This window comes from Salvelinus alpinus, chromosome 30 (genome assembly GCF_045679555.1).
Source record: "Salvelinus alpinus chromosome 30, SLU_Salpinus.1, whole genome shotgun sequence".
Classification (NCBI taxonomy): Eukaryota; Metazoa; Chordata; class Actinopteri; order Salmoniformes; family Salmonidae; genus Salvelinus; species Salvelinus alpinus.
In genome coordinates, this window is record NC_092115.1 from 35,566,671 (window position 1) to 35,589,369 (window position 22,699).

The 22,699-nt window shown below is 42.3% G+C and overlaps 1 protein-coding gene across 2 annotated transcripts in view; it reads right to left on the reverse strand.

The window, feature by feature from the left end:
- The window catches only part of LOC139560613 (epidermal growth factor receptor-like), a 70,830-nt gene that overhangs the window by 28,921 nt on the left and 19,210 nt on the right, over positions 1-22,699 (reverse strand). The window contains exon 1 of one of the 2 annotated variants that reach the window (XM_071377541.1): positions 22,253-22,510. The exons of the other annotated variant lie outside the window; for it this stretch is intronic. Within the exon in view, the coding sequence (XP_071233642.1) occupies positions 22,253-22,355 (103 nt within the window). The 5' untranslated portion in view covers positions 22,356-22,510. Of the gene's footprint in view, positions 1-22,252; positions 22,511-22,699 lie in introns of those variants that run through there. 2 annotated transcript variants of the gene reach the window in all.

Genomic DNA, 22,699 nt, shown 5'->3' on the forward strand with positions numbered 1-22,699 from the left:
GAGAGAGAGAGAGTGGGCGGTAGAGAGGCCGGCAAGACAAACTCACTGCTGCCTGCTAACTCACTGACGCACGCACACCACTTACACACACACACACACACACACACTTTTGTATTGCTATACTCGTTGGGACCAAAGAATTGTGGGGACCAAAATCCTATTTTCCCTAACCCCAACCCTAAATCTAACTCTAACCTTAACCCTTAACCTAACCATAACTCTAACCTTAACCCCTAAACCCTAACCCTAAACCTAACCCCTAAGCCTAAATAAAAAATGTAAAAACATTTGTGGGGACAAGCAAAGTGGCCCCACTTGTCCAAATGTTCCTTTATCCTGTGAGGGCTATCCACGAGTACTAGAAGGTTGTGGAGGCATTTCCCATTTCCTTTACCAATGCTCTTTAGAGAACCATGCCTGGAAAAGGGGGGGGGGGCAAAAACCACAGGCAGAAAAACCCACACATTTCACACATCATTCCAGCAAGAAAAAGCAGCTGTAATTCGGGAATGCCCTGTTGGTTTGGTTCCAGCAGAATTCCCAAAGCCATCCCGGGTCCGAGTGGAGCCAAGCAGAGCAGCACGCAGCACAGATAAGGAAGGCTGAGCTCTCTGTCCTTAACGGCATCTAAGGGCACAGGAGATAAAGCCACTGGTTGCCTCTGATCAACCCTACACTGAAAGCTACAGTTAAGTCATGGTAGTCAGGGGTAGTGAGTTAACCTGATCTTTCTAAACTTTTAAATGGGACAGATTAAAAACAGTTAATACTAGGGAAGCGTGAAGGGGATATCAGGGATCAAACTGAATTTCTCCTAGTACTGTTCATATGTGATTCCAACCACTTGTGCCAACTCAGCTACTGCCTTAGTCACATCCCTATTAACTAACTCCATAGCCTCTTCCTCTCTGGACCCATAAAAAGGCATACATACTTTAAAAGAGGCTGAGGTTTTAGTCCGTAAGCGGCATTGTGTTGCTCAGCTCTTACTCACCGTCACTTTCACCCCCTGGTCTACGCATTAAGCAAACTGAGACTGGAGGCCTTTACTATAGCCTCCTAGTGATGAATAGTTTCCTCCTCATTCAGTCACACACACACACAGTCCTGTACAGCTAACCTCGTGGGGACACACAATTCAACCCCATTCAAATTCCTATTTTCCCTAACCCCTAACCATTAACCTAACCCTAACCATAACTCTAACCCTAACCTTAACCCTAACCCCAAAACCTAACCTTAACCCTAACCCTAGCTCCTAACCTTAACCCTAAAACCAACCCTAGCTCCTAACCCTGAACCTTAACGTAATTCTAACCCTAACACTAATTATAACCTTAACCTTAAACCCCCTAGAGATAGCATTTGACCTCGTGGGGACTAACAAAATGTCCCCAGTTGGTCAGATTTTTGTTTGTTTACTATTCTTGTGGACACGCACGCACGCACACACACACACTGAGGGTAGCTAGCTACTAGCTAAGTGATTCAACAGAGGCCCAAATTTGCGACCCTTCCGGGAACGCCTTCGCAGAGCAGACTCGACTTCTATAATTATTCTCGATTTATAAAGGCAAAACCTAGATTCGAGCCAATGTCTTAAGTAGCTGAACATGTCGTTACTTCAACCTTGTGAGTGACAGACTGATTTCATTTTCGTTCAAAATAACTTCATATCGAAGGAGTGCCTTTGATTTGACGGCATGCATATGCACAGTTCGGCGCGACATTACCATTAGACCTAACGACGTGTTTCTGCACACGAGTTTAGCTAGCTAATGTCGTCATGACATCGCCTACAAGTGTGATCGGGAATTTCCTTTGGATAAGCAGTTTCTTGGCCTCGTCACACTAAACCGTCTTAGCTTGCGTAGTTGTCTAAGGAGCCCTCTGAATTAACGACACTACGAAAGGGGGATTTGGTTACATTGTGTCTTATATTGGCCCAAAGTGTGACCAATTCCATTTTCACCGTGAAGCTCAACAGAATTTAGTTATGACTTAGAGATGACACATCAAACTGAAATGCCTAAAATGTGAAAGACGTGCCAAGAGCTGGAGATTGGGGTATAACGACAAGTATTGAGCTCGGTAATAATCCTCAGAGTATTGAGAAAACAATCCCCTTATCTGGAAATTGTGCAAACAATATGATATGGAACCCGACATTAAAACGCTGTAACACTTCCCTTGTCTGAAAAATCTCACACAGAAACAGAGGCTCATACGGCTTCTAATGTTAGATTTGGGGTGTGTGATTGAAATCACCCTTGTTCTGTGTGACAAAAAGACATATCACACATGGTTGGTAACGGAAGCCAAAACAATGACTTGTTTTTTTTAAGCTAGTTGTTTGAAGTGATCATGGTTGCAGTGCGGAGCGGGGGACAGTTGTTTTAAAGCCGCCCCCTCATCTCCCCGGATACAAAGCAGTGCTGTTGGCAGGGACCACAGGACCTCGGTGCTGAGCGCTGGCTGTTTTGCGTCACTCATCAAAGGGTCTGGGTCTTGGCGGACAGCGAATCGTTCCCCTATCAGGGTGTAATGCACTCACTTCTGAGCCCTAGGGCCCTTGCTCAGAGTCAGTATGTGTGAGACACACTCTATACTACATACACACAGACCAGGAGTGGGTAGTTTGGGACAAGATACACTGCATGACCAAGAGTATGTGGACACCTGCTCGTCGAACATCTCATTCCAAAATCATGGACATTAATATGGAGTTGGTCCCCCCTTTTGCTGCTATAACAGCCTCCACTCTTCTGGAAGGCTTTCCACTAGATGTTGGAACATTGCTGCGGGGACTTCCATTCCACATGAGCCACGTGAGCATTAGTGAGGTCGGGCACTGATGTTGGTTGATTAGGCCTGGCTCGTAGTCGGCATCCAATTCATCCCGAAGGTTTTCGATGGAGTTGAGGTCAGGGCTCTGTGTAGGCCAGTCAAGTTCTTCCACACCGATCTCGACAAACCATTTCTGTATGGACCTTGCTTTGTGCATGGGGACATTGTCATGCTGAAACAGGAAAGGGCCTTCCCCAAAAGTTGGATGCACAGAATCGTCTAGAATGTCATTGTATGCTGTAGTGTTAAGATGTCCCTTCCCTGGAACAAAGCGGCCTAGCCCGAACCATGGAAAACAGCCCCAGACCATTATTCCTCCTCCACCAAACTTTACAGTTGGCACTATGCATTCGGGCAGGTAGTGTTCTCCTGACGTCTGCCAAACCCAGATTCGTCCGTCGGACTGCCAGATGGTGAAGCTTTACACCACTCCAGGCAACGCTTGGAATTGAACATGGTGATCTTAGGCTTGTGTGCGGCTGCTCGGTCATGTAAACCAATTTCATTAAGTTACCGACGAACAGTTATTGTGCTGACGTTGCTTCCAGAGGCAGTTTGGAACTTGGTAGTGAGTGTTGCAACCGAGGACAGACAATTTTTACACGCTAAGCACTTCAGCACTCGGTCCAGTTCTGTGAGCTTGTGTGGCCTACCACTTCGCAGCTGAGCCATTGTTGCTCCTAGACCTTTCCATTTCTCTAGCAGGGCAGAAATGTAAAGAACTGACTTGTTGGAAAGGTGGCATCCTATGACGGTGCCGCGTTGAACGTCACGGAGCTCTTCAGTAAGGCCATTCTACTGCCAATGTTTGTCTATGGAGATTGCATGGCTGTGTGCTCGATTTTATATACCTGTCAGCAACGGGTGTAGCTGAGATAGCCGAATCCACTATTTTGAAGTGGTGTCCACATACTTTTGTATATATAGTGTATGAGGAACATGGACGGTCCTACAATTGTTTGGCTAAAACAGCTATCACACAGTCCAACCAATGGCATCACAGCATTCTTATTGAGAGACGTGAGCTTTGGATCAAACTCCTCTCAGCAGATGCAATGACGTTTCCTGTAAAAAATGTTGTATGTCTAACTTTCCATGGCGTTTTCAGTTGTAGGTACTGTAGGTGCCAAAAAAACAGAACTAGGGGTAATTTGTCCTGGGAAAACTTCACATCCTTTAGCTAAATACCTGAGATGTAAAGACGACAACCAACCTTAGTGTCTGCCTCAGACAGACAAAACAGTTGAAAACAAAACGGGGGGAAATGACCCATATACAATGACCCAACGGAGTGTTCCCCCTTCACTGCCAATGGCGATAGCTGCTTGGCATTCTTCACATACCTCATGCTTGACTATTTGAAAGTAATCTAACTTGCTTGTGTTGCTCTTAAACGTATTCTGATGTTTGGGGCAATATTCTGCACGGGCGATTATTACTGTGTATGCCATGACCACGGTGGATTATACTTTGATAATACCCAGACAAGTGAATCCATTTGAACAATTCTGACTCTCTTCCTCTACCATAATCAGCTCAGAAGGGAAGGTTGATAATATAGTGAATACAGGTCTACTGGGCTAATCCTATTGGAACCAGTCCAACTTTGCACTCTAAGGTATTTATATCATGGAAACCTCCATAAATCTCCATTTGTTCCCGAGAACAAATCATTTATTTCCAATAATATTTCAGCCGTCTGCTCTAGATTAGGCAACTCATGATGCTATAATGTCATGCAATATATGGGGATATTATGAAATACCTGCCCTAATATGGTAATGTCAACCAGGTCTCTTTTGACAGAGATTTTATCTCAACAAGACTAACCTCTATAAATAAACAGGTTGAACGTAAGGTAACATAGTACAGTCTCTGTGGACAAGGAATGAGAACATCAATCATGCCCTGTTCTACAGATGGGAAACTTTTTTGCAGCCTTCTGGCTCCTATTATGACAACATGTGGCCATTAAGTTGTTTCGCCTTTAAAAAAAGACTGTCTCCCACCAGGAAATACATTTTAAGTGCAATGAGGCATCAGTTGGTTGAACCGACAAGCCCAGACAGTTACAAAGGTGAGAGATGGGCCATCACGCTCACGCAGACCAGTGATCAATATCTTAAACATCGAGTTGAATAAACAAATAACTTATTGATAGGGTATGGGATGCCAACTCGATATTGACACACAATGTCAAGAAGAGTCACAGCCCCGCTGACCAGTATCTCAAGTTAATCAAACGACATACAAAATCACAGATAATCTCTATGCTATTGATAGTGAGTGATGATACCCACTAGATATCAACAAGCAGCTCCTCCCTACAGTAAAGAACTGTGGATGATAGAACATTGTTTCAGAGCTGAGATTTGTCTGAGCTCGCAAAGGCTGTACTGGAGGGTGAGACACACTGCCCGGCCTGGCTATGACATGCTGCCTGCTGCCCTATCATCATGTCTATACCTCATACAGGGATAAGCCTATGCCATCATTTCCTCCCCGGTAACATACAGTAGGTACTAATATAGACGTTTGTGAACAGAGGGTTTACCAATTCCCTCCAACTTCTTCAGTACTCGTATTGTAGTTTTATCACGTGCCTGCACAGTAGTTAGCTTACACTAACTAAATAATATGTTAACACAAATCTTTAATGACTAAATGTGAAGTTGGACCAGTTGCTTTATGCCTACATTTTTTTAACAGAAAGTTACATCAGTTAAATTCAGGATATTCCGGCCTTATTATCTGAAACATTGACCAATCTAAGGGCATTCTCTCGTGCCAATAAATATCAGCCAAGGAACTGGCCTTTCTCCCAGTGTTGACAAAGGGTTAAATAACAATGTGTCTAAAAGTCATGTCTGCACAGCCCATTAACAGCCCAGAAAACAGATAAGCCAGTGTCACAGCAGACGCCAAAGCCCTGGAGAAAGAACCTTTTGTCCAACCTGGTTGTGGTTTCCACGGAGATGGGGCTATACATTCAGGTTTGGTCTGTTTGGATCAGTGGCTGAATGCACGTGCATTCAGCTTTCTCTTTCATCCCCCTTCTTCTCTCTCTCCCTCTGTTTCTGTCTCTCTGAGTTGGCGCTCGCTCGCTCACACTACTTCCCTATTCTTCTCTCTCTCCCTTTTTCTCCCTTTTCTGTTTTCTCTTCTCTCTCAAATTCAGATTCAGATTGATTTATTGGCATGAAGTACAATTTGTAGATATTGCCAAAGCAGTATACTGGTACAGCATTTCAGTAAATACAGTACAATGCAATGACGATAATGAAATACAGTTCAATTCAGTAGTAATAATAATAGTACATACTGTATAATGCATACAGGTACAACAGTACTGCTGTTGTATTGTGTAATCTTCAGTCAATACATTTCATTAAATAAAAATAAGATTATAAAAAAGAAAAAGAATGGCTAATAAATAAACAACTCCCCCCCCCCTTTCTCTCTTTCCTCTCTCCCCCCCCCCCCCCTCTTCCTCTAGCATATATAACAAGTGCATCGGAAAATGTAACAACCAAACAGGACAGCACTCGGTCTGTTGATGTTACAGGCAGCTCAGCTGGCCCGTTGGGTAAAGCTTGGGACCTCGTGTGTGTTTAGTTCATCCAGCCTTCAGAACGAGTGGTGTCAACGAGGCTGTTGATCAGGAGCCAGTGGGATCACACACAACGCCAGTGCTCTGCCTGTAGGCCTAAAGCATGCCTGACTTCAGAATGTAGCCCCATGTTTTGTTTCTTCGATTTTAGCTCCCTTGTCAACATTATTCAGACATGTTGTAGTTATTTACAGAAGGGTTTTGAAGAATGAAGCTGGGCGGGGGCGTTAATGTATCACTCGACGGTTGTTCTGTTTAGCACGTCTTTTCTTCTCATCACAGGAACTTTTAGAGGAACACTGGCTGTGTATTTATTCATTGTGTCACTATTGTTTTATTCTGATTTATCTTTTATCTTTAGCTCTGCATTGTTGGGAAAGGACCCGTAAGTAAGCATTTTACTGTTAGTCTACACCTGTTGTTAACGAAGCAAGTGACAATTAACATTTGGTTATATTTGGATTTGACTGTGATAGTACTGTACTTGACGGTGGTTTTCTGACGGTTTACAGGCAGATAGATGGGGTTACAAAATGCAAAGTTATCCAGGCTGAAAGTCTGTCAGTGTTGGTATCCTGAGATGACAAATGTATTTGCAGTAGAAACAGTGGAATTCTTAAGGGCAATAATATCACGTTATTGGCTCAGTTGTTTTCTTCAGCCATGGCCTTGCGGAAGCACAATCAGTTGTGTTTAAAATTCTGTCACGTTTAGACCAAACAATGGCTATTCGTCTGCAAAAATGTTCAGGCTCTATGCACTGAAAGCAGCTTTAGTAGAACATTTAAAGTTATATAGGCCTTGACCAACTATTTTACCACACCCATTGAAATAAAGCATGCACTGCCATCATTGGGAGAGAAAACATGCCATTCTGTAGTTACATGTAGTCAAGCGATGAAAACTCACTGACAAGACATGACAGGATTTCCACCTGAATCTGTTTGCTCGCTTGGTTTTGTAAAACATTTGAGTTCTCTCTACCGGGTTGAGGCAAGACAATTTTACCTTTCGCAGGCAAGTTGTACATTCGTATACACACACACACACTCACCTGGCAGTTTATTAGATACAACCATCTAGTACCTTTGCCTCCAGAACATCCTGAATTCTTCAGGGCATGGATTCTACAAGACGGAAACGTTCCACAGGGATGTTGGTCCATGGTGATGCGATGGCATCATGCAGTTGCTGCAGATTGGACAGTGGTACCGCCACCAGCCTGCACGCGTTGACACCAGGATGGGTCCATAGTCCATGGACTATGCTTACGCCATATCCTGACTCTGCCATCAGCATGACGCAACAGGAACCAGGATTTCTTTTCTCCACACCAGGCGGTGCTTTTACACGCCTCAGTTGTCCAGTGTTGGTGATCGCGGGCCCACTGGAGCCGCTTCTTCTTGTTTATAGCTGATAGGAGTGGAACTCGTTGTGGTCGTCTGCTGCAATATCCGTGACAAGGATCGATAAGTTGTGCGTTCCTAGATGCCGTTCTGCGCACCACTGTTGAAGTTGCGAACTGCGCAGTTATTTGTCTGTTAGTGGACCGCCTGTTAGCTTGCACGATTCTTGCTGTTCTCCTTCGACCTCTCTCATCAATGAGCTGTTTTCTCCCACAGGACTGCCGCTGATATTTTTTGTTTGGTCACACCATTCTCGGGAAACCCTAGACACTGTCGTGCTTGAAAAGCCCAGGAGGGTGGTCGTTTCTGAGATACTGGATCAGGCGTGCCTGGGACCGATGATCATACCACGCTCAAAGTTGCTTAGGTCACTCATTTTGCCCATTCTAACTTTCAATCGAACAGTAACTGAATGCCTCGATGCCGGTCTGCCTGCTTTTTATAGCAAGCCACAGCCACGTGACTCACTGTCTGTAGGAACGATCCATTTTCGTGAACGTGGTGGTGCACCTAATAAACTGTCTGGTGAGTGTATGCACTGTACATTTGTATATACTTTTAAATGATGTACGGCAATTCCACAGTAACAGAATGATGCTGAAACTCAAAATGTATGCTAAACAAAAAACAATGATACTAAAGTTAAACAAACCATACAACTCTATGCACCAGGATGACTTCTAAAAACTTGTTAACATAGATTTTTGTTTGACATACACTTTAAAGTGAAACATCTGAGTCTCAGCATCATTCAGCATCATGTTACCGTGGAATTGCCCTGTACTTCTATCTAAAATACACACACACGTGCCTTCACATAAATCATCTACGATGTGTTTTATGTCCAGCCTTACATGAGGTTTAGAGTCTAGTCTTACATGAGGTTTAGAGTCTAGCCTTACATGAGGTTTAGAGTCTAGTCTTACATGAGGTTTAGAGTCTAGTCTTACATGAGGTTTAGAGTCTAGTCTTACATGAGGTTTAGAGTCTAGTCTTACATGAGGTTTAGAGTCTAGTCTTACATGAGGTTTAGAGTCTAGTCTTACATGAGGTTTCGAGGAAATGTTTTCTCTCCGGGAGACAGTGTAAGTGTGAAAGTGCCTCAGGTGTGGAAAATCACATCTGCTTTACAGCAGTCAGACTCAGGTTGACAAATCACAGGTCACATGTCATATATACACATTACAACAGAGACCAACATGTATCTGTCTGACACCAGGGGAAAATCTCAAATTACTACATAAAATATTTTGGGGGGCCAAAAATTGAACCACACAGACAGACAGACAGACAGACGGACAGACAGACAGACGAGGTTCTAACCAAAAGCAGTGCATTATATAGTGAATAGGAATTCCTCAAAATCAGGATATCTTAAAACAAGCCTCGATCTACAACTCAGAGGAAATTAGAAGGCAAACATGCTGAATCTCAATAATTATAGATTCAGAACATATGGAGAATATGAATGTACATGTACAAGCGGACAAATTAACTATATACAGTGCTTTCGGGAAAGTATTCTGACACCTAGACTTTTTCAACATTTTGTTACATTACAGCCTTATTCTACAATGGATTAAATATTTTTTCCCCTCATCAATCTACACACAATACCCCATAATGAAAAAGCTAAAACGTTTTTTTTTTTTTATATTAGCACCAATAAAATTATAGATATATATTTTTTTAACCTTTACTTAACTAGGCAAGTCAGTTAAGAACAAATTCTTAATTTCAATATCAGCCTAGGAACAGTGGGTTAACTGCCTTGTTCAGGGGCAGAATGACAGATTTTTACCTTGTCAGCTCGGGGATTCGATCTTGCAACATTTTGGTTACTAGTCCAACACTCTAACCACTAGGCTACCTGCCGCGCCATTAATATATATTAATGGAATATTACATTTACATAAGTATTCAGACCCAGCTATTTTTAGGTCTCTCCAGAGATGTTCGATCGGGTTCAAGTCTGGGCTCTGGCTGGGCCATTCAAGGACATTCAGCGACTTGTTCCGAAGCCACTACCATACAAGCCTGATTGGTGAAGTGCTGCCGAGATGTTTGTCCTTCTGGAAGGATATCCCATCTTCACAGAGGAACTCTGGAGCTCTGTCAGAGTGACCATCGGGTTCTTGCTTACCTCACTGACCAAGGCCCTTCATCCCCTATAGCTCAGTTTGGCCGGGAGGCCAGCACTAGGAAGAGTATTGGTGGTTCCAATCTTCTTCCATTTAAGAATGAGGGAGGCCATTGTGTTCTTGGAGACCTTGGTACCCTTCCCCAGATCTGTGCCTTGACACAATCCTGTTTCAGAGCTCTACGGACAATTCCTTCGACCTCATGGCTTGGTTTTTGCTCTGACATGCACTGTCAACTGTGGGATCTTATATAGACAGGTGTATGCCTCCCCAAATCATGCCCAATCAATTGAATTTACCACAGTTGGACTCCAATCAAGTTGTAGAAACATCTCAAGGATGATCAATGGAAACAGGATGCACCTGAGCTCAATTTCCAGTCATATAGCAAAGGGTCTGAATACTTATGTAAAAAGTATTTCTGTACGTTATTTCTAATACATTTGCAAAAATGTCTGAAAAACTGTTTTAGCTTTGTAATTATGGGCTATTGTGTGTAGATTGATGAGGACCATTTTTTATTTAATCAATTTTAGAATAAGGCTGTAACATAACGAAATGTGGAAAAAGTCAAGGGGTCTGAAACAAACATATGACTCATATAGAGCTTTAATATAGCCATGTTGTTTATTAGACCGATGGGAGGACCACAAAGGAAGAGGCTAAAATGTAGGTATTGGTATTAGGAAAGCGCACCCATTATTGAAATCCGACAGCCACCTCCCTTGATCCAACCCCAAGGACGGTTTGGGGAAGCGAAGACAACTTGTTTTGTTTGTGGAGCTATTGTTCTCTTCCCAATGGGGGAATCCTTTTTGTGCAAGTCATATTCCACAGAAATGTTCTGCTTAAAGACCCAAGGGTAGGCTTGTTACTGAAGTTACCACACCTCGAATGATGAGAAAACGAGAAATTCCAGGCTCTGGTATCTAAATATGATGCAATGTGTTAGGGAGTGTATGAAGATGAAAGAAAAGACTATGATAGGCAACTGAGGGATAGCACGGAAATGTGGCAATATTCCAAACCAAATGTCAAGAATCTGACCCTGTTTTTCTGAAGGTTGTATGTGTATCTTTGATTTTCAGGTGTTACAATCATCCTTTTTTGGTTGACAGAGAAGAAAGATTCCAGTCACTGTTTCATCTGTTGAAGAGCCAGGTTTAGTTGTGAGAGGAGTCAAGAGGAGAGAGAGTGTGAGAGAGAGAGAGCGTGTGAAAGAGTGAACGTGTGTGTGAGAGAGAGAGAGAGAGAGAGAGAGAGAGAGAGAGAGAGAGAGAGAGAGAGAGAGAGAGAGAGAGAGAGAGAGAGAGAGAGAGAGAGAGAGAGAGAGAGAGAGAGAGAGAGAGAGAGAGAGAGAGAGAGAGAGAGAAGGACCCACAGGATAGACCTAGGCCACGGTAGAAAACACATTAATTTGCCTACTAGCCAACCAAACAGCCAAAAAACAAGCAAGGAACTGGAAGGGAGTTCTTTAAGTTTTCGATTAGCTGACATCTATATAGTATTACATAAAACCCCTTTTGTACTTAGGCCTCTGGTCTTTTAACTTTTACAACATAGAAGAACAACTGCCAATCTTTGTGCCATTATTGCAGTTCAATATTTGAATAGCTGTGTGCTGCTATATACTTAAACTGTTACAGCATATGCAGAGTTTATAGATTATGCAAAAACATACAAAATATTTAGGTTATCTGTGTGCTTTAACCTTACTAATCGAAATATTTGGAGAGAAAAAACATAATTGCACGCAATCATACTGTGATAACCTGCCTCAATAAAATAAAGGATGTTGACAGTGATTTTGCTTATGGGGAAGAAAAATACTCAGTCAAAGCATTTAATTCACAATCTGTGTTATCTGATCAACTTTTTTTATTAGTAAAATATGGCTTCATCGCAATCAGTATAAGGGGTCGCAGAACTCAAGTGAGCAATGGGCTGTTTTCCTGGTACACTGTTTTCCTGGCCTGCACCTGTTGAGATGGTAAGATAGCAGCAGGGCCTTTAGCTCATTTTTCCAGCCTAAATTCCTGCGTCTCTTTCCACTGGAGCTTCTCACACAGCCACAGATGACCCACTGGATCATGGAAAGGCTATAAAAGCACTCCATTACTCTGTTACCATGTACATACAAAGGATTGAAATCACCTCAATGAATAACTACTAGTGCTGGGACAATAAACCAAAAATGATCGATACCGACCATACCGATCACTTATCCCAGGCATTTTGCTGATATCATTCAATGCGATAAGTAGCCTATACTAGAGAGATGTGAAGTTTAAAATGAAATATGTTTTGTAATATGGGTGATGATTAATGAGACAATTGATGGCTACAACCATAAAACTAGTAGTAGTAGTTTAAAGGATAATAAAACAATTTATTTGATGCACATTAATGTTATAAACTTATTGTTCCATTTATCGTTATCGCATCAATTCAGACAATTTATCGCGATATGTATTTTTGTCCATATCGCCCAACTCTAGTAACTACATGCAGACAAAGCCCCTTCTCCAAAGCATATCTACACTGAACAAAAATATAAACGCAACATGTAAAGTGTTGGTCCCATGTTTTATGAGCTGAAATAAAAGATGACAGAAATGTTCCATATCCACAAAAAGCTTATTTCTCTCAGATGTGTTTACATCCCTCTTAATGAGCATTTCTCCTTTGCCAAGATAATCCATCCACCTAACAGGTATGGCATATCAAGAAGCTGATTAAACAACATGATCATTACACAGGTGCACCTTGTGCTGCGGACAATAAAAGGCCACTCTCCAATGTGCAGTTTTGTCACACAGCACAATGTCACATATGTCTCAAGTTTTGGCGCTGAGGAGTATTTCTGTCTGTAATAAAGCATAAGCTGCCTCCAACGTCATTTTAGAGAATTTGGCAGTACGTCCAACCGGCCTCACAACCGCAGACCATGTGTAACTAAGCCAGGCCATGACCTCCACATCTGGTTTCTTCACCTGCGGGATCATCTGAGAACAGCCACCCGGACAGCTGATGATTACTGTGGGTTTGCACAACCAAAGAATTTCTACACAAACTCAGAAACGGTCTCAGGGAAGCCCATCTGCGTGCTTGTTGTCCTTACCAGAGTCTTGACTTGACTGCAGTTCGGCGTCGTAACTGTCTTCAGTGGGCAAATGCTCACCTTCGATGGCCACTGGCACGCTGGAGAAGTGTGCTCTTCACGGATTAATTCCAGTGTCAACTGTACCGGGCAGATGGCAGACAGCGTGTATGGCGTCGTGTGGGCGAGCGGTTTGCTGATGTCAATGTTGGGAACAGAGTGCCCCATGGTGGTGGTGGGGTTATGGTATGGGCAGGCATAAGCTACGGACAATGAACTGAATTACATTGTATCAATGGCAATTTCAATTCACAGAGATACCGTGACGAGATCCTGAAACCCATTGTCGTGCCATTCATCCGCAATCATCACTATGTTTCAGCATGATAATGCACGGCCGCATGTCACATGGATCTGTACACAATTCCTGGAAGCTGAAAATGTCCCAGTTCTTCCATGGCCTGCATACTCACCAGACATGTCACCCATTGAGCATGTTTGGAATGCTCTGGATCGACGTGTATGACAGCGTGTTCCAGTTCCTGCCAATATCCACCAACTTCGCACAGCCTTTGAAGAGGAGTGGGACAACATTCCACAGGCCACAATCAACAGCCTGATCAACTCTATGAGAAGGAGATGTGTAACGCTGCATGAGGCAAATTGTGGTCACAGCAGATGCTGACTGGTTTTCTGATCCACCACCCTACCTATTTTTTAAAAGGTATCTGTGACCAACAGATGCATATCTGTATTCCCAGTCATGTGAAATCCATAGAATTTATTTATTGACTGATTTCCTTATATGAACTGAATAATATATCACTGAAATCACTGCTGACCATCTGGTAGGGGGTGACAAATGGAAAACATTCCTTGAAGTTTAAACTGCCATTGTTTTATCGGTTTCCCATTGAACTAAAAGAAAAATGCATTAAATTCCATGTGAATTAACAATGCAGCTGTTCTGCTTCCAGCAATGGTTTGGGTCTCACGGTGCGTCCCTTTCAGATGGTTAAGCATTGCACCTGTACTACCATTACTTTAGGCCAACCTCAATTCCACCTCGCAAAGTTTGCATTTCCTTCTCATTGAACTTCTCAAAGTATTGCCATTCAGGACTTCATTGCTGTCGCTTGCCTTTCTCTGCCATTTTTCCAACTGTTAATTCCTCGACTCCTTGTACGTCAACTCCTGGTGTCGACTCCCATTTCTGAGTGTCAAGATTCGATTCCGCTAGGTTAAGATTCAGTATTTTTGGAATGGAGATTTATTAGTTAGTTTATTAGAACACAAACTCTTGCATCTTTCATAGTGAGCTAGCGAGGGACAGAGAGAGGGGAGGGGCACAGTATAGGCAGGTCGGCCACCAGGCAGACAGTCAGAACCGTGCACTAGGCCTATCTATTGGCAATCAAAAGCTGTATGTCCTAATGGAATGATGCATCTTGCAATTTCTTGGCTTGCAATGTCTCGCAACTTCAGTAAAGCAGAGCCTATGATCAATGAATAGGCTAGGATATTCTACATGCAACAGACCAAAGACTGAACACACTCACATCATTAGCGAAGAGAAAGAGCAAGGGTGGAATCATTAGTCCAAACAATTGTAAAACAGAACTAAAACGAGTTTCTATTTGACAAATTCAGGTAGGTCCCTCCCCGAGATCATCCGTTCACCTACTCTGCATCTCACAAAGACACGTTGGTTGGATCCAAAAATCTCACATTTGGGCTCAAAGAGATTTCCAAAGGTCTAATGTCCATGTCCATTGCTGATGTTTCATGGCCCAAGCAAGTCTCTTCTTATTATTAGTGTCCTTTAGTAGTGGTTTCTTTGCTGCAATTTGACCATGAAGGCCTGATTCACGCAGTCTCCTCTGAACACTTGATGTTGAGATGTGTCTGTTACTTGAACTCGGTGAAGCATTTATTTGGGCTGCAATCTGAGGTGCAGTTAACTCTAATGAACTTATCCTCTGGGTCTTCCTTTCGTGTGGCGGTCCTCATGAGAGATAGTTTCGTCATAGCGCTTGGTGGTTTTTGCGACTGCACTTGAAGAAAGTTCTTGAAATTTTCTGGATCGACTGACCTTCATGTCTTAAAGTAATGATGGACTGTCATTTTTCTTTGCTTATTTGAGCTGTTCTTGCCATAATATGGACTTGGTCTTTTACCAAATAGGGCTATCTTCTGTACACCACATACCTTGTCACAACACAACTGATTGGCTCAAATGCATTAAGGAAATAAATTCCACAAATTAACTTTTAACAAGGCACACCCATTAATTGAAATGCATGACTACCTCGTGAAGCCGGTTGAGAGAATGTCAAGAATGTGCAAAGCTGTCATCAAGGCAAAGGGTGGCTACTTTGAACAATACAAAATATAAAATATTTTTCAATTTGTTCAACACTTTTTTGGTTACTACATGATTCCGTGTGCCTTTTCATAGTTTTTATGTCTTCACTATTATTCTACAATGTAGAAAATATAAAAAAATAAAGAAAAACCTTTGAATGAGTAGGTGTGTACAAACTTTTGACTGGTACTTTACGTCTCCCATTTGGCATGTCTCTTGTGATGCGGTTCACAGCAGCACCTACAGATGCGTTGACATGACAACTGTATCAGAGTTGTGAACAACCCTTCCCCCCCTTTTGTTCCATGCTGGCTGAAGAACTAGCTATCCAGTAACTAGCTAACACCAGACACAGATGAAAGGGGAGACATAAGTATCTTTGCCATAGATGAATAGTGTACATGGTTCATTGAATTTGATGACACCCTACAGTCAAATTTAGGCACCAGGAGAGTAGCCATCTAGCTATATAAACCATACCCCTCCGCAAACATGCCTTCTCCGATGTTGGCAGTATTTATTTAAATTAAATAAGAGAATATCGTGTTACCATTAGTGTATTAAAATGAGAGTTAGGGTGATGTCACCCTATTCCGTTAGTAATCCCGCCTCCTGAATCCAAGTGTTTGACATGGAGGAGGGTGTATCTCTCTCCAGCTCCCTGACAGACAGGTTAACTGTCAGTTACAGAGGGGACCAGTAACTTTATGATCAAACTTCATCAATGTAGAAGCAACAGTAATTTTTCATACTTTTGCCATCATACTTTGATCTGGTTTCATCTAAATATCAACCAATTTCATGAAAAACATGATTGACTGTTCATGACATTTAAGGGTCCCAATGTCATTTAAAAGTTAGTTCACACCCCTACCATCTGGTATGCCTAACAGCTCTGGACCTGCTTATCATGACACGTATTGATTCATTTCCTTGAAGGCAAAAATGGACAGAAGCCAGAATAATGATAACAAGCTGGAAATAATGGTGTCCTAATGACAGAATGGAAATCAGGCCATAACAATGGGCTCCTGTAGCCTCAGCTTATGAAGACACATGTGGTGATATTTCTAACAGCACTTCAAGACCAGATATGGCCTTGAACCACAGCTGGGTGCCCCTGCTCATGTCGGCCATAGATCAGAGTCCTCAGCAGAGGTATCAGTGTTCCTTCCTGGATACCTGCAATCTACAAAGCCACCATTGTACCTCTGTGAAACTGTACTCGTCTCGCCAAATGAAATCTCTCTCTGCCACTCTGAGGTAGAGCAGTTTATCAAAGAGAGAAGCAGAGAGGGAGAGTTGGTTTCCCTCCAGGCAGCAGTTAGCTCTCATGGCCATGCTCCAGAAGCCATATACACAACAATGGCTTGAGCAGATGAGAAATCTGGGAAGGTCATCAGAGAGCACACCTGGGTTCAAATAGTATTTGTTTTCTTTCAAGCACTTTAGCTGCACTTGACTGAGCTCGCCTGGCGCAATGGAAACAACGGGATAGTACCAAAAGTGCAAACCCTTTGTATCTGGCACTGATCAAACACTCAAAGGGATCAAACACTCAAAATATTTTATGGCCAACCAATACTGTTTGAACCCAGGTCTGTCAGAGCGGCTACAATATCCAGGCAAGCACCTCTTTGATTCTAATGAACAGCCAGGCTGTTTCTGGGGCTACTAAAGTGTTGTAATCTATATTTCACTCACGACGACGATATTAAAAGAAAAGGAATGCGTTTTGTGAAATGATGGAAAACAATGGATGATGGCTGGATTCTAAGGATTCTGGTACAGTGCAGTGGCACTGAGATAAGATCGTATAAGGTGTGGAAAAATAGTATAGGAGTTAAGTGGCAAAAAATAAATAGGCTAGTAGTAAGCACCACGCAATCTATGCTTTATTGACAATATGTCGCCCCTTAGGTCTTCCTCAGGTCAGACCTGAACATAATCTTTCACCTGCAGTGCCTCCTGAGCCTTTATGTCCTATTTTCTTCTACAAGAATAGAGGAGATACACTACAGTCTGACTATACTTCTCACACAGCATAATGGAAAGGTAGCAGTTTGGTTTGTTGCACTTGAACTGGATGTATACCTACACACCTCACTCACTGCCTAGACACACAGCCATACAAGAGCTCCAGTCACCTATTAACTGGGAATAGCAGAATTTTGCTGAAGGGAACACTACTACCCTCCATATCTCTTCTCTCTCTCTGACAGCTTGGGGTGGGGAGGGGTGATGAAATGACACATTGAAAATATAGGATTGTCTGCAATAAGAAAATGTCAACCATCTGAAAATGCCGATGTTTTTCAATGTGTCCTTTCTACCGATCAAAAACTGTTAATGACTTAACAAATAATCATCTTAACCAGTATGGAATTCTCCAAATATAGATCCACTGGAAGACACACTGACTGAAATGCATCCGAGCCCGGTAATGTATAATTGCTGAAATGATTGCTTCCGGGTGGATGATGATAATTCTATGGGTTCTATTGACGTCCTCTCACAGAAGACGACCGTTTATAATCATTAATACCAATGAAGTGCAGGAAGGAACATGAGAAAATCTCTCAGATCATTCAGAAGATCTTTTTCACCAAATATTGTATTAGGAAGGACCTTGGCTAGAGACCATGGATGTTGATTAGGGGAAAGGCTGCGCCAACGTAGCCTGTTTGGCGTGACAATGACAGCAATAGAGTCGGCAAGACAGTACAAACTGATCTGGAACCAGGCTAGTGCCAACTTGCAGGGAGGAACACTAGAAGATCTCTCTCAACACTAGTTATACCTGAATCCCACCACAACCACTAAGCGGGTAGCCAGGCCGCTTGGCTGTCATAGTAGGACTGACACAGCTGACAGGCCCTACTTCCTGTGGGAGATGGTTAATCGCTGCTAAGTGCATTATCAAATCTCCAATTCAGCTCAACAAGGACAGAGGGAGCCCAGTAGCCCACTGCTTTGCCTTGATGTCTTCCCCATGCATACAGGATAACAACATCTACTAAATGCATTCACATCCCCAGAGCAAACTCAGGCAGGACTTTCAGTCCTTCTTATTGTCACTTATGTAGGAAGAACAGTACTGTGGGGTTGTGTTAGTGGTTTTCTCCCACCCAGTGTTTCCCCTATACCCATTTAGCAGTGGCGAGCCGGCACGTATTTTTGTGTGACAATTTGTGTGACAAAGTTCAGTGTAAACTTAAAACCAGATAAAGTATATAGAAAATATAATGGAGCTATATACAGTATTTTTTATATAAGATCATCTCTAAGATTGCAAAAATATCATGGTACGGGGCCCACATAGATTTTGCTATAATGTTGAGTCACCTAGATAGCATAAGAACACGGCATAAGCCATGGCAAGATGTGTAGAATTGCATAAAATTAGCCGACACTCAGTGAACAGCAAACCTGGTTTAAAAAACAGATTAAGCGACACCTCACGGCACGACGCCTCTCCCCTAATTGACCAAGATATATTTTGTGTGGATGTACTGATAATATGTAGGCTATGTGTGTGACGTTTGAAATGTATGCAGTTCTGTCCTTGAGCTGTGCTCGTCTATTAATGCTCAGTATTATTACATGTTTCATGTTTCGTGTGGACCCCAGGAAGAGTAGCTGCTGCTATCACAACCTGCTAATGGGGATCCTAGCGAAATACCAAATACCTTTCCAATCAAAACCTCTCAATTACTTTTATGAGACATAGCTGTAACATTTCAGATGGCTGTTCTGAAATCAGCCAAAATGAGGAGAATGATGTTAAATGAACAGACTATATCATACGGTAATTTCGCACAATGTTTGGTACTTTCCGAATGCAGTGTATGTCAACAATCCTTCCTCCAAAGGACTATTGTATGGATTCCATTTTGTGAAAATACCCCAAATCATGGTCTTTTTTTTGTCTGGTTTTAGGAGGAATCACTCTATGACAAGGCTTGAAATTCTGCAAAATTCTATGCATCGCCAGCTTTTTAAACTCACGTTCTGTGTACTGAAACTTAAAAAGACTAACTCTCCAGTCAGGCAACTACTGACTCTCTAAAAGCCTTATTTAGGGTCGTTTCACTTCTTTTACAACAGGGTGCCAATGTGCGCCTTCCGGTTTGTTTAGCTGCTCTGAAATATTTAGGAAATCTGTCTTTTGGCTCACAAACACGCCTGACTTGTTATGATTCTGTGAACATCGGCTGGGACTGGGAGAAGAACTTGCTAGAACAGGCTGATAAAACCTGTTGCACTTGTTAACTCTGTAGGGACTCAGTAGGGACGACGGTTTGTAGGGACTCTGTAGGGAGAATGGTTTGTAGGTTCTAGTCAGGGACCACGGTTTGTAGGGACTCTGTAGAGAGCATTGGTTGGAAAGCTGTGATTGTTATCTGCTACAGTGGTGTTGGGGGACATGATAATAAGACTTGATGATGATGGATGAACAACGGAACTAAAGGTTATGAAGGCTTAAAGAGGCTCCCCAGGGGCCACCTTCTTACACCTGCCTCTCCTGGGATATATGGAGTCATTCCACCATTCTCTTCTGTTCTAACTGGCTTGATGTGAATAAACAAACCAGTGTTGTACAAATATAATAGACTTGAATTCTGCACATTAGGACACACTTTTTGGATGAGGATGTTTTTGAACATTGAATCTTACTCTTTTATCCAAGCACTGTGATTACTGCTAGCATGTCTGCATTATTGATGTTGTTGTTTTTGTCCTCTTAGTTTGAGTGCCACTTATTGTAAATCATAACATCTAATAATAATAACATCTGCTAGCTAGCCTACATTACTAAAATGAAACATAAATGTTTTGATCTCCGTAAAGATTTTTTTCCACGACATTGCCACCAAAAAAGACTACATTTGCCTTCTTGTCAGCTGAGGGATGACATATAGTTCACTGGGTGCTTGTCCTCCTGGTTTACTCTGCCTCTCAAAGCTTCTGTTTACTTAGTTTATTCATGCTTACTGAGGAAGCAAACTAAATTGGTGTCAGAAGTCGTACATGTTGTAGAGCAGGGCTATTCAACTCTTACCCTACGAGGTCCGGAGGTAAATTATTTTACCTGATAATTAATTGCACCTACCTGGTGTCCAAGGTCTAAATCAGTCCCTGATTAAAGGGGAACATTTTTTTTTAAAGCAGTGGAACTGGCTTCGAGGTCCAGAGTTGAGTTTGAGGGTTGTAGGGAAAGGCCCACAAACCAAAAAACACCTTCAATGTGCCATGCAACTGAACTCATTTGTCTACTTTAGAATCATTACAATTGTACTATGGTTAAAATAACATCTACAATGGTTGAAGAACACAGACAAATGAAATAGTTTAGAGTAGCAGACATAACAGCTCCACTTGTGTCTAGTTAACAATAACCCTGTACATTCACGACCTTTAGAACAAGGCCAAGAGAAAGACCTTCACTGTTTTCTCTACAGTAAACCTGTTTCATACATCAATTAAACAGATTATCTGTTGATTATACGTTTGGTAACAGAATGACGGTTTGTGCTGTTTGTGCCGTCATTCTGTTGCCAAATTTTGGATCTGCACTGTTTCTTGTACAATTTTCTGTTGTTAGAGGCAGGCCTTGTCTTGTGCATGAGTTGTACGGTTGAACTTTTCTTTCAATCGTTGGTTTTTGTTGTACATACATTTTAAAGTGAAATTGGATTTGTCCTTTACGTACGTAAATGATGTATACTATGCAAAAGGATGTTCTCCAACTTGTACACGGAGGTTACAAAACAATAGGAACACCTGCTCTTTCCAAGCCATAGACTGACCAGGTGAAAGCTATGATCCCTTATTGATGTCACCTGTTAAATCCACTTCAATCAGTGTAGATGAAGGGGAGGAGACCGGTTAAAGAAGGATTTTTAAGCCTTGAGACAATTGAGACATGGATTGTGTATGGGTGCCATTCAGAGGGTGAATGAAAAAGACAAAAGATTTAAGTGCCTTTTAAAGTATGGTAGTAGGTGCCAGGCGGACCACTTTGAGTGTCTCAAGAACTGCAAAGCTGGTGGATTTTTCATGCTCAACCGTTTCCAGTGCATATCATGAATGGTCCACCAACCAAAAGTCATCCAGCCAACTTGACAACTGTGGGAAGCATGGAGTTTGTCAACATGGGCCAGCATCCCAGTGGAAAGCATTCCACACCTTTTAGAGTCTATGCCCCAACGAATTGAGGCTGTTCTGAGGATAAAGCAAGTGCAACTCAATATTATGAAGGTGTTACTAATGTGTTGTACACTCAGTGTATGTTGCTATTCAAAGTCTGGTACCGTGGAAGCCATTACGAAACAACTCTCCTCCATTCCCGGGCATCATCAACGGAGTGAATATTCTGGTGCGTTGGTTACGGCTTCGTTTCGCATGGAAGGCGTACTGTAAATTCGCGCTGTAGTGGTCTATTGGTCCATGCCTGTGTTACTTGGCACATCAAACAGGACCTACGCTACTATGAAAGTATATCATCGATCTTTCTATACAAGAATAATACACTGTGAGTTAACTATTTTTCACAAGTGTGCTACATAGTCTCAGACAAGTAATAACCAGGAAGAGTTATTCTCTCCTGGATTCTTTCCCACGCAGGCTGTCTGGAGTTTCCACATCTGTGAGAGTCCGTATTGAGCTCACGGCAGTGAAATACCTAAACTTTCGTTGATAATTTAAAGAAAAGCAACTAGGATACCAAAAAATGTTCAGTAAAATAATCTAATATAAGCACATCAAAGTTCGTTGTCTTACCTTTCTTTTCCGGTAAAGCACACGAGACCAAGGAGACCAAAGAGTTGAAAATGATCCAGACTTGAAACTGTGTAGCCATGGTATTTTTTAAACTCGTCTTCATTCTTCCTCTCCGAATGAAAACGTGTCAGTCCATACTAATTACGTATACAATTCAACTAACTTTACAGTAAAACTGTGAGCTGGCGTCAACTGAAGGACTTTTCCTTTACTTGTAAGTTTGACAGCTCCTCCTCTCCAGGCTGTGTATCTCAACAATACGAGGCACTCGAAGGAAAGCAAGAGAAATGGTAGGGATTTCCGACGTCATCCGTAGGGAGGACCATTGGGGTAAATTCTCATGTATTCTCTCAGGTAAGCGGGTCACCAGGTATGACGTTCCAATGGGTCTCTCTCAACATTTCTGTATGACGCTACACATTCTCATGATGTTATTTACAATTAATG